The sequence below is a fragment of the Peromyscus californicus genome, unplaced genomic scaffold (genome assembly GCF_007827085.1).
Source record: "Peromyscus californicus insignis strain IS unplaced genomic scaffold, ASM782708v3 Scaffold_8__1_contigs__length_139910024, whole genome shotgun sequence".
NCBI lineage: Eukaryota > Metazoa > Chordata > Mammalia > Rodentia > Cricetidae > Peromyscus > Peromyscus californicus.
Window position 1 is genome coordinate 10,207,875 of NW_026294606.1, and position 13,074 is coordinate 10,220,948.

General features: G+C 46.2%; 1 protein-coding gene across 3 annotated transcripts in view; it reads right to left on the minus strand.

Moving 5' to 3' along the window:
- Positions 1-1,510: 1,510 nt before the first annotated feature.
- The window catches only part of Hrh2 (histamine receptor H2), a 60,242-nt gene continuing 48,678 nt past the window's right edge, over positions 1,511-13,074 (minus strand). For 2 of the 3 annotated variants that reach the window (XM_052728217.1, XM_052728216.1), the window contains exon 3: positions 1,511-4,595. In XM_052728217.1, coding sequence (XP_052584177.1) covers positions 4,403-4,595 — 193 coding nt within the window. In that variant the 3' untranslated portion in view covers positions 1,511-4,402. The remainder of the gene's footprint in view (positions 4,596-13,074) is intronic. The other variant, XR_008215749.1, reaches the window with a different exon arrangement.

Consider the following 13,074-nt stretch of genomic DNA (forward strand, 5'->3'; position numbering starts at 1 on the left):
TTCTACGACCTCCAGCTTCTTGCCTCCTATCCCAGGGCCCCTTCCCCAGCTGATGCTCAACTACCCAATCATGTCCTCCACTCCAACTCCCTCCCCTTCCTTCTTCCCTCCCTCCCTTCCTTCTCTGAAGCCTTCCATCGGGTCTTCTGGTATTGAGCTTTGCACAACATTTACAAATTTTCTCTTGCCCTTATCCCTTGCCTGCACTTACACTCACTGTGGGCCTCTCCCCTTGACTGACACACATTTCCACTCTGAAGATGTCTTCTTCTCCTGCATAATGAATCTCAGCCTCTGACAAGTTTGAAAATCTCCTTCACAAACACACTGGTCAAGCGCCTGCTGCACACTTGGACCACCAGGTGGGAAGGAAATGGTGACCTTCCACAAGTTAGCAACAAATGGAGATTGCAGATCATGGAGTGATTGGATGGTGTCTCCCCAGGCTTTTACCAGAATCTTAGCATGTAGCCTTAAAGCAGTTCCCTCATCCATGGTTTGGCTTTCCATGGCTTCTGACATATAGAGGAAGTACAGCTATTTGGAGAAATGTCCTTGTTTTTGTTTTGTTTTTACTCATTTAGTGTGTGTGTGTGTGTGTGTGTGTGTGTGTGTGTTGCGTGCATGTGCATGTGTGTGGGTCTGTGTCTTTGTGTGTGTGTGTGAGTGTGCAGGTATGTGTGTGTGCATGTGTGTGAGTGTATAGGTGTGTGTGTGTGTGTGTGTGTGTGTGTGTGTGTGTGTGTGTGTGAGTGTGCATGTGTGCATACTCATGCAGCCAGAGCAGGCTATCAGGTATCTTCCTTTATTGTTTTCAACTTATCTTAAGTCAGGGTTTTTCTTTTCTTTCTTCCTTTTTTTGAAATTGTTTATTTATTTTATGTGCATTGGCATTTTACCAGCTTGTATGTCTGTGTGAGGGTGTCGGATTCTTTGGAATTTGGAGTTACAGACAGTTATGGACTGCTCTGTGGGTGCTGGGAATTGAACCTGGGTCCTCTGGAAGAGCAGTCAGTGCTCTTAACTGCTGAGTCATCTCTCCAGCCCTGAGTCAGGCTTTTTCACTGAACCTGAAGCTCGTTTTTGGCTTAGGTGGTCAATGAGCCTTCAGGATCTTTCTGTCTCTTCCCTGTAATGCCGGAACTATAGGCATATTCAGCTGTGCCTATCCCTTTAAGATTGGTGCCAAAGACTTGAAATCAGACCCTCATATGTGGAGGGTAAGTGTTCTCCCATCTCCTCGGCCCCAACTCAACTTTTAAAGGCAATTTCCAATTTATCTTTTCCCCCAGTATTTTATCATGACTTTCCCCCTTCTAAATCAAGATATCACATGAGAAAGTCTGGGAGTATTTCCTTGTCAGGGAGGGAGGGAGGGTGCAATGGGTATTCAGTCCACCCATGCCCTAGGGGCTGGTACCCCAAGGCCATAGGTGGAACAAATAGAGGGGGGAGAAGGGAGAGGGGGAGAGGGAGAGAGGGTGGAGGGAGGGAGATATCAAGGCAGCTATTGCTTTGACAGCTTTATTGGAACATGGTAACACAGAGCATGGATTTGAAGTCCCACCGCAGCTGTTCCTCTCTAGGCATCACGCACCCCATTTCTGCTTCCCCCGAGAGGCTGCAGAAAGCTCCCATTTGCAGGAATCCTGTGAAGTGGCAGGCTGTCCCTGGGCACTGTGGTCTTGAGCCCTGATTGATTGCCTCTGTGATTGGGCAGGTCCATTTGCACCGGAGGTCTCACGTCTCCAGTTACTCAGGCTGTGACTTAAGAGACTCACCTGCCATAGACTCCTGAGAAGACATCTGGATGGGTTTCTTGGATTTTCAGAGGGAATTTGACAGAGACTCAGTGGTCATCTCTGGGGGTCATCGGGCCAAATGATGGCTTGAAGTTTATTGTCAGGCTAGCTCTTAAAAGAGCAGTGTGAACCATTCTTTGGACAGTCATCTGACAAGCTTTTCATTAAGCTTCTGGGTATGAACACTCTTCCAGGGGCCCAGCAGGAAAACATCAACAGAAGGAACTTATGTGTAGGGAGTAAGATGACATCTAAGAAACCACAGTCAACTGTTGCATTATAACCTCTACAGCCTCTAAACAAAGCACCACAGTGTGTGGCAAGGGCCTGGTGTAGGATGGGTCAGAAGGGACAAGGAAGAATCCCTCAAGGAAACGGTATTCTAGATGAGATCTCATGATGTTGACTTGTCCAGAAGGCAAAAGAGCATTTCGGGTCATGGAACTAGCACTCTGTGTGCCTTGGTTGCTAGAAATAGTAGATCTAAACAAAACGATAAAGCAAATGGGGGAGGAATTAAGAGAGGTGGAGGACGGTGCAGGGGGAGCTGGAGGGACGTGGAAGCTGACAAAGCCGGGCCAGTGGGCCAGCCTCAAGAAGGCTCTATCCTGTAGGTGACACGGTAGGGCATGCATTTGCACAGCCTGCCAAGGCTATTGTGTGGAGAGCTGACTGGGGGAAGGGTGGGGTGGTGGCAGAGAGTGCAGGAAAGAGATCTAAGCAGCTTGTCCAGCTGTCTTGTTGGAGACCAGCAGCTGGGGCAGGTGAACCAGGGAAGATGAAGATTACCAGTTGAATGGTGGATAAATGTTGGGTCAAGGAATGTCTACCATGAAAAGCAAGGCGAAAGGAGAGGCCGAGGCTGACCTTAGCTTTTGAAGCTCAGGATGTGTCCTTTGCCTGAGAAGCGGGACTTTAGAGAAGCAGGTGAGGGAGACATTGGAGAGTGTGGTTGTGGACGTGTTAAAGGTAAGGTACCTTTGAAGTATCCAGGTGGAGGTGAAGCATGGCCTGATGCCGTACCTACAGCTGTAAATCAGTAAATCCTTATGTCTTGTGACTAAATGTAGATGAGGTCCCAAAGGGAGGGCCAGAGTGAGAAGTCTCAGCACTGAGTCCTAGAGAGCAGCCACATCTGATGGTTGTGTGGAGGATAATGAGTCACAAAGAGGGATAAAAAGTTAAGGGTGGATTTGATGAGGTATAGGAGAGGGTCTTGGAAACCAAGGAAGCATGGGTATCAGGAGAGGTTGAGGTTAAGGAAGGGCAACACCACTGAGAAGCCCTAGGGGGAGAGAAGCCCACAGACATCCTCATCTCTCCGGAGCTCTCGCCAACTCCACCTCCTTGAGTCTCTTCAGTAGTTCTTGAACTACAGAAAGGGAGCTTGTCTATTTGCACAGAGGAGTAAAGAGCAGCCCGGAATGCCCAGGCCATGTAGCCAGCAGAAGGCAGCGCTGGGTCAGCCCACACATTTGCACCCTTTGCATTTTCCCAACTTTCACCTGTCCTTCCCTGGGGCCCAATAGACACACTTGTCCTGCAAGTCCACTGCACACCACTTCTTGTTTATAACAAGCACCATCAATGGCTGTATCTCAGCATGGAGGGCTTCCTGGAGTGCTATGATTTTCTAGAGGAGGGTTAGCTGAGTTGAGAAACTATCTTGACTTTTCTTCTGAGTGGCAGTGTAGTATAGTTTTAAGAACATGAACATAAGCCTGGATTTTCATCCATCCATCCATCCATCACTCATACATCATCGATCTGTCTACCCATCATCCATCATCTATCCATCCATTCATCTATCCATCCATCCATCCATCACTCACACATCATCCATCCATCTACCCATCATCCATCATCCATCCATTCATCCATCCATCCATCCATCCATCACTCACACATCATCCATCCATCTACCCATCATCCATCATCCATCCATCCATCCATCTATCCATCCATTTTTTCACACATCCACTCACTCACCAAGTACTTTCTGAGTACCTCTATCCCAGGCACGTTTTCTAGCTGAGTGGCCTTAGGTACACTTCACACTTCTCTGACTCTCAGTTTCTATCTCTGTAACGTCTGGACAGTAATGCTTATCCTAAGCACATATGTATAAATTATGAGAGCCCGTGTAGGCAAAGTACTTAGCACCTACTTAGGTGTTCATGGAGGTCAATTTCTTTCCTCTTCCTTCCCCCCCCATTCCGTTCTCTTCTTTTCTGCTCATAATGAGATCCCATAAGGGAGTGATACCAGTGATTTATAGTAACATCCTTTGCCCTGCTCAGCAGATGTACATGTTTTCTACAGAAGCACATCCATACATGCATGTGTGTACACCTATGTCCGCTGCCTCTGCTCATGACTCCTAGGGCCAGCACCAATGTGAGCTTTGAAACCAAGGAATTCAGCATAAATAAGCCAAAGCACCTGTCTGGAGTCTGCTCACAGGGAAGCTGGTTGTGTGTTCGGTGAGCCCCCAGGCTCAGGCTGAACTTTGTCCTCAGTGGTCTGGGGGCTTGGTCCACAGTGGCTCCAGAAAGGAGTTCCAGGTAATATGGGCAGGATCTTGGTGTTCTGGGCAGGATCTAGACAGCCTCACAGGGCAATGCCCTCATTCCTTCCTGTGATGGTGTCCTTTCTGTCTTCTCAGACAGTGGCTCTCCTGATTGCTCCTCCGAGGGGCCTTCTGGGTGTTGCTGGAGAAAATGAAGCCCCCATAGGCTCTTACAGCAGCTTAGAAGGTTACTGGAGCATGTGGTGTAGGACAGCGCTGGTTTCCTGCAGAGACACAAGCACAGGTTAGAGCTGGCTGGGGTGGTGTCATGGCTAATCTTGGTTGTCAACTTGACACACATGGGAAGGGGAACCCTCAGTTGAGGAAATGCCTCCATCAGATTGGCCTGTGAGCATGTCAGTGGGGATTTTCCTTGATTGCTGTTTGCTGTAAGAGGATGCAGCCCACCGTGGGTGGTACCATCCCTAGGCAGGAGGGCATGGGCTTTGTTAGAAAGCTAGCTGAGCAAGCCAGAGTGAGCAAGCCACTTAGCAGCTGTCTTCCGTTGGTTTCTGCTTCAAGCTCCTGTCTTGAGTTCCTGCCTTGGCTTCCACCATGATGGACTGTCACCTGTAAGATAAAATGAACCATTTTCTCCCCAAGTTGCTTTTGGTTATAGATACCCGCCCCCCAGCAACAGAAAGCAGGCTAGTAGAGCAGGTAGTCAATGAGACAAGCCCGTGGGGCCAAGGATGAGCCTCTCTGCTGTACTTCCACTAAGCTTGGACCTGGAATAAGTGGTGTGGGATGGCAGAGATTCTCTTCCTTCCTAGAGCAGTTCACAGGCAGCAGCAAGGAGGATCATTTAGGAGCCTTGCTATCAAATCCTAGCTCTGCTTCTGCATGCTGCATTGACACGGTCAGTTCTGATCCTCTGAATCTCATATGGAGCTACTCATAGCTACATTCCCCAACTCTGGTAAGAACTCGTTGTTATAAAACACACCTGAACAAATGCCTTATGCAGGAGGGGCCCAGGTAAGGTGTGCTATGTTTGTATCTTTTCAAAAGTCTTGCAGTGCTGGGGATGGAGCCCAGAGATGTCCCATGCCTCTTTTGCATGAGCTGGGGAAGTCTGGGAAAACACCAAAGTTTTGCTGCCATCCAGTGGGGTAATCAGGCTCACTGCTCCTCCTTCCAAACAGAGGGGAGGGAAGAACACTGTACTTCCTGCACACTTCCGCCTGTCACAGGGTGGCTGGGGCTATGGATGCCTGACTTTGCAAGGCCCTGTGAACAAAGACACAGCTGGTTCCCAGCCTCCTCCTAAGTGTGGCACTCTGGCCGAGCTCCTGCTGGGAACCCCCAGGTGGCCCTGTCTCTCTCTCCTAGCACACTGCACCTCTAACTGGACAGCAAGGTCATGCCTGTGGCATTTTGGAGGTTATTGTTACCACGTGAGCAATGTACATATTTGGTCAAGCTAGCAGGGAGGTATCTGCCCTTGGAAGAACATTCCAGGCGTTCTGAGAAAGCACTTCTTGCTGAAATTACTAGAGAAGCTACCTCGAGCTGAGGGTAACTAGCTTTTGTCCTCTATGGAGCCTTGTAATTAATTACCCAAGAAATGCTGCTTGGGAAACATTACATGTTCACAGTAAAATGCCAAAACATAGAGGACAAAAAGACACAAATAAACAACTCAAATAAACCCCTCCTCCAGCAAGTCTTTCTGTTACACAGTTCAGTTAGATATTTTTGAATGAAATACATCAATCATCCAAACAGATTCTATTTAAAGTGCCTATACCTGATTTAAAGAATGTTTAAATTAAGAACTCTAACTTCACCAGCACCTGATTCACTTCAGCAAATATTTCTATTTTCCTCTGCCTACATTTTTTTATGTAGATGTATTATGTTTTATGGTTGTTTTTCTCTGTGGCTGACATTTTTGCTCTTGGCTCGTTACCCTGAGACAGGTCTCTCACAGAACTTGAAGTGCAACCTTTTGGGTAGGCTGGCTGGCTCGCAAGCTCTGGAGGCCCACTTGTCTCCACCTCTCCATGTTGGGGTTATAAGCACATGTGACCATGCCTGGCTTTTTAATGAGGGTTCTGAGGATTTGAACTGAGGTACAGCAAGAGGTCGTACCCACTGAGCAAATCTCTTAGCTCCTGTTTTCCTTAATTTTAATAGCCACACTTATCTATTTCCCCTTCTGGGTTTGTTTATGAAATCCTTGACATCTCAAGGTCATCAAAGTATTCCATATCTGGAATTGGCTTTTGTGTGTCACATGACATCCAATATTATTTTCCCATTTTCCTTCCTGACCCCTCCCATTCCCATTTTTAAAGCAAATAATTTTCTTATCTATCTGTGTGGGTTTCTTCACTTGGTCCTCGTTTCCCTTCTGGTGGACATGGAATTGATTCCAATGTTACTATCGTTCTTAATTTCAGCAAAATCTGTGAAAATGTCCTTCTCCATTTTTCAGCCATTGACTTGTTTTGATAAGTTTTGCCTGAATTCTCCCAAAGAACTACTTTTGGGTTTGCTGTTCTTCTTTTGATTAAGGCTTTGTCTTTTGTTTTACCCATGTCTACTCTGTTGTTATTTGCTTTATTGTGTTGATCTTCTTAACTTTCTAAATTGGACATTTAGTTTCTAAACTCAAACTCATGTTTTAGGCTCTAAGCGTTTACATCTGCATCTCCCTTTGAGGGCTCCCCTCAGGAACACCGTATGCTTTGTCATGTTTTCACTGTTGGACAGCTTAAAGGTTTTTTTTCTCTTCATCCCACAATCTACTAAGGAATGTGCTTGCAGGCTGGTAAAGTTTTCTTTTGCTGTTATTTCATTTTGTCATAGTTAGAGGAATGCTCTATGAGCTGGAGCCCTGGCTAGCCTGGATCTTGCTATACAGCACTGGCTGGCCTTGAACTCACAGAGATCTACCTGCCTCTGCCTCTGGGACTAAGGGTGTGTGCCACCACACCCAGCTCTAGTCAATGATTAGTGTTCCTCATATGTTTGAGAGGAATATGTTCTGTCTTGGTTGGGAAGAAGCATTTATTAGTTTATTATACTTTCTATTGTGTTTATAAAATATTACATGCTGACTTTCAAATGTGGATAATACATTATACATTTTATATTCTATTTTAATTATTTGTTCATTTCTTTGTATTTCTCACAACCTTACATGTTTTTAAAGAGAGGCCCTTTAGTACATCTAAGTTTAAAATTATCTTTCTGGGAGATAAACTCTCATCAAAATATGATGGTCATATTTATCTTTAATAATATCTTCCACTCAGTTTATTTATATGATATTAATAAAGCTAGCTAGATTTCTTTTTGTTAGTATTAGCATATGGTATCTGAAATATATGTTCTTCCTTATACTATCAATATTTTTGTTTCATATATGTTAAATCTGTTTATTATAAAAATATTTGTTTTAAAAAATCAAATTTGATGATCTTCTTACCTTTTTTTTTTTTTTTTTTTTTTTGGTTTTTCAAGACAGGGTTTCTCTGTGTAGCTTTGGAGCCTATCCTGGAACTCACTCTGTAGACCAGGCTGGTCTTGAACTCATAGAGATTCACCTGGCTCTGTCTCCCGAGTGCTGGGATTAAAGGTGTGTGCCATCACCGCCTGGCTTCCTTCCTTCTTTTAAAAAGTTATTATTATTATTATTATTATTATTATTATTGTATGTGTGTGTGATGTGTGGTGTGTACAAATGCCATGGCATGCTTGTAGCAGTCAGAGGACAACTTCATGAAGTCAGTTCCCTCCTTCCACCTTTACATGGTGTCTTAGTTAGGGTTTCTGTTGCTGTGAAGAGACACCATGACCATGGCAACTCTTATAAAGGAAAACATTTAATTGGGTGGCTTACAGTTTCAGAGCTTTAGTCCATTATCATCACAGCTGGGAGCATGATGGTGTGCAGGCAGACATGGTGCTGCCTACATCTTGATCAGAAGGCATCAAGAAATGGACTGTCTCACTGGATGTGGCTTGAGCATAGGGGACCTCAAAGCTCACTCTCACAGTGACACACTTCCTCCAACAAGGCCACACCTCCTAGTAGTGCCACTCCCTTTGGGGGCATTTTCCTTCACACCCCCACACGTGGCTTCTGGGGATTGTACAGCAGCCTCAGTTGAGCCATCTCACATGCACTTCTGCTGAGACAGTGTCTTACCACATAGCCCAGGCAGGCATCGAATCCACACTCCCCTGTCTCAAGCTCCCCAGCGCTGGGGCTGTAGGTGTGTGAGGCCATGCCTGGCTCTTCATATTTTTTAATGGTTAATTTACCCTATTGGCCAACGAGAAACATTTTCTGTTTCTCTCATCTTGCTTCATATTTTACATTTGTTCTGCCCTGTTTATATGTCCCCCATCTTTTCCTGCTTTGTTTTAAATTGCCCTTTTTCTTCATTCCCTTACCATGTGTCATGTGGATTTCTACCTTCTATTTTAAAATAAGGCTTTCCAAGCATTTTGACAAGCATATGTAACTGAGAAGTCCAGCGGCCTGGGCCATCATCCACACCAAGCCATGCTGGGATTCTCACAGCATGTGCAGACGAGATCCTCCGTTTGCAGACACTAGCAGGCTTTGCATTCTCAACCCCTTTCACAGCCCCATGGCCCATCTCTGCTTTGAGCCCCAACACTTGGAGCAAAAGGATGTTAATGGGCTCCAGGAGAGAACAGCGAGGGAGGGTGTCATCGTGACACCTGCCTTCCACCTTCTCGTTGTCTCCTCCGGAAAGGGCACTTCAGCTCTTCCTGGAGGTCCCCACTGCTGCCTGTGTGGAAGAGGTGGAGCTGATCTCTCCCCTTTGCTCTGGCTTCTTCCCTGCGTTCATGACAATTGGTTTCAAGGCAGCAGAACCAAGACCCAGTTCAGTCAGTGAAACGTACGTAATCCTGAACTTTTCGCTGGAGCAGTCGGGGGGTGGTGAGGGGGTGGGGGGAGCCCCTTTTCTATTGGGCCCGAAAAGACAGTAAGACAGGAGCTCGGGCGTGCTGCAGGTCACGTGGGGAGAGGGTGAGAATGAAACCAGTTGACAGCGGGAAGCTGAGCTGAGAACTGATGAAAAACCAGCTCCTGATGACCTTCAACAGTGGTTCGAGCCATGCTCAAGCTACCCTTGACCTCACAGTTCTGTGAGTCAGTTACCACCCCAAATCCACCCCTTTTCACTGAATTTCTGCTACCAGTGCTTACCAGTGTCCAGACTAAGAATATTCCCAAATAAATGTTATTTGAATCAGCATCTTTCAATTGAAGGCGTTAGAATATATTCAGCACCAGCGGTCAGAACCCAGCATCAACCTCCCTCGTGAGATGCCTCCCTCACTTCCTCTCCAGGCCCCAGATTTCCCTCTGTGATAATACTAATAGCAACATCCCAGGACACCAGCATAGGGTCCTCTTCCACCGCCCTCTGCTGCCTGCAGGACAGATGGCCAGGCAGACCCACTGACCACTCATCCTGTGTCTGTAACTCTGCGTATGTTTTCCCTAACACTTGACATGCCCTTCTCTCTTTTCCACCTCCGTGGTGATGGGGCTGGAAGCAGGGCCGCTGAGCACTGTTCCTGGCCCATCATTTCCTCTTTGATGACGGTTTCTATTCCTGTTTCAAGGCTGTCCAGCTGTCACCTCCTTGCTGTCTCTGAGTTCTCCTGGAGTTATTGACTCCCTCATGCTTCTGCATTTGTTTCCCTGAGCTAGGCAATGGATTGCTTCCCGATCTCCCAGACTAAGCTGAGAATGGCATAATAACCCATGCCGGATTTTCCTTTCTTTTTACATTTGAAAAATGATGTGTATTTATTTATCTGCGTGTGTGTGTGTGTGTGTGTGTGTGTGTGTGTGTGTGTGTGTGTGTGTGTGTTGCGTGTGCCACACTGCCAATGTGGAAGTCGGGGACAGCGGTATCAGTTGGTTTGCTCCTTCTACGATGTGGGACCCAGGGATCAAACTCAGATTGTCAGCTTGGCAGCAAGCACCTTGTTTCTCCGAGCCATCTCCCCTGGCCTGTTATTTCATCTTCTATTCCTTGTCTGTCGTCAGAGTGGGTGCTCATGTGTGTGAACCGACGAATGAATGTTTCAGTCAATCTCACATAGACAGTGACCCACCTGTCTTCTGACCTGCCCAGTTTAGACAGGCAGGTGTTGTAACGCCCCATCTGGTTGACTCTGGAGTCCTCACCTGCTCGCTGCCTACGTCACCTCTCACAGCTTGTCTACAAGAGCCTCGTGAGCAGAAACCCCAGCTGACAGTGGCAGGCGAGGCTTATGTATGCACGAGTGTGCTCTTGTGTGTGTGTGTTCGTGTGCACGGGTGGGTATATGTGTTTGTGGGGTGTGGAGTGGTGCTGCTGCTGCCATTTCAGCAGATATCTGAGCAATAGCTCTGTCCTTGGGTGGAAATGGAAGAACCGGAAGTAGGGTTCCAGGGTTCTCTTTGATCAGTGCTTGAGTTTGATCCCTGGGACTCACATGGTAGAAGGAGAGAACTGACTCCCACAGGCTGTTCTCTGACCTCCACATGTGTGCCATGGTACACACACACACAGACACATAGACACACACACAGAGACACACACACACACACAGACATACACAGAGACACACACAGATACAGACACACACACAGACACAGACATACACACACACAGACACACATACACAAACACACAGACACAGACACATACACAGACACACATACACATACACAGACACACACACACAGACACATAGACACACACACAGACATACACACACACAGACACACACACACAGACACACACACACAGACACATAGACAGATACACACAGATACACACACAGACACACACAGACACACACACAGAGACAGACACAGACATACACACACAGAGACACACACAGAGACACAGACATACACACACAGACACACATACACAGACACACAGACACACATACACAGACACACAGACACACACACACACACACAAACACACACACACACACACACAAAGTTAATGTGATTTTAAAAACTCACAGAAAATGATTGACAAGAAACAGCGCTGTCTGAGTCTGTCGCTGGCTGTTGCACCCTTTTCTATATCACTACCACAGTGGCAGACACTACAAGGCAAGGGTCGAGTTTTCACAGACCATGAAACTGAGGCTCTGGGTAGGTGGAGATGCCCCAAGTATTCTCATCAGAGGTCAGTTTGAGCCCATGCCGTCTGACTCCAAACATACCTCTTTTCTGTGAGGACATGTTGCTCCCTGGGAGGCAGACTACACGCATGTGATAGAATGGTACGCAGAGACAGCCCCAGAGACAACAAGATGGTTTGGGCTGGGTAACCAACCTCCAGTTATGGTGATATTTTATTTGTATTAAAATGTTATTTGTATGTTAATAAATAAAGTTGCCCGGGGGTCAGAGCTATTAGCAAGCCATAGGAAAGCAGGGCAGTGGTAGCGTATGCTTGTAATTCCAGCACTTAGTAGGCAGAGCTGGGTAAGTCTCTGTGTGTTCAGGGATACAGCCATTATTGGATACACATGCCTTTAATCTTAATACCAATCATGGAAAACCTGGAGGCCTATACAGACAGGCTGTGAGGAGGCGGTCATGTGGTTGGGTTTACAACCAATGAGAAGGCAGGACAGGAACTCTATATAAAGACTTTAACACAGGGGTAGCTCTGGTTCGGAGAGGTAGGACCACTGCAGGAGGAAGGGTAAGGTTTTGGCTCTTGGCTCTGACCTCTTGGCTTTCTTCTTTGCATTGGTTCTGTGTTTATTGTTTGATGGGAAGGTTGGATACATCTACATTTGGCGCCCAACGTGACAAGAATTCATTAAAAACCGATTGGCTTGGCTTGGCAGCAGGTCCGGTTTCCAGCCTGGGCGGCCCGGCTGCCTAGCTTGGGCCCAGGCCTGACTGACCCACAGCTGGAACTGCTACAAACAACTCAGACCTGCCCTGCTGAACAGGGCCCCTGCCTGTAAAGCCAAGGCTTGACTCGGCTCAAGCGGCTACACTTTCTCTCTCTCTCTCTCTCTCTCTCTCTCTCTCTCTCTCTCTCTCTCTGTCTCTCTCTCTCTCTCTCTCGCTGGATTCACACCTCGAACACCAGGTGGCTGTGAAATTCCCTGGGATTCTACTGTTCTACCCAGACTTGGTAAGTCAATTAACATATCTATTTAAAAGAGAATTTTTTTCTACATTAAAAAAAAAATGGGCTTTATGTGTACATTGGAAGAAAATTGGGCTTTGTTTGAAATTTTAGGCACTCTGACAATGGAACAACTATATGAAAAGATTAATATTGATCGAATTATTCAGTTTATTACTTTTCTTATCCTCATTTTACTATTTAAAAAGATCGTCAACTTAAGTGCCAGGATAACAGTCTTAGAAAAACTTGTTAAACCGGTAAAAATGAATTATAGAGAAATTCAAATTCAGACAGAAGAAATAAATAGTGAAGTTGTTTCAAAATTGGATCGTAAGGTTACAGAAAGAAAGCCAGTTTTCACACAATCACCCTTAATTTATCCAGTAGCCGTACAGCAGCTACCTGATGAAGAGAATGAACAAAATACTTGGGTTCCAGTTGAAATGTTAGACTTACGAAGATTTAAGGAGGCAATAGCATCTTATGGCATGCACTCCCCATATGTAAAGCAAATGTTAAACACCTGGTCAACTTGTAATAGGATTCT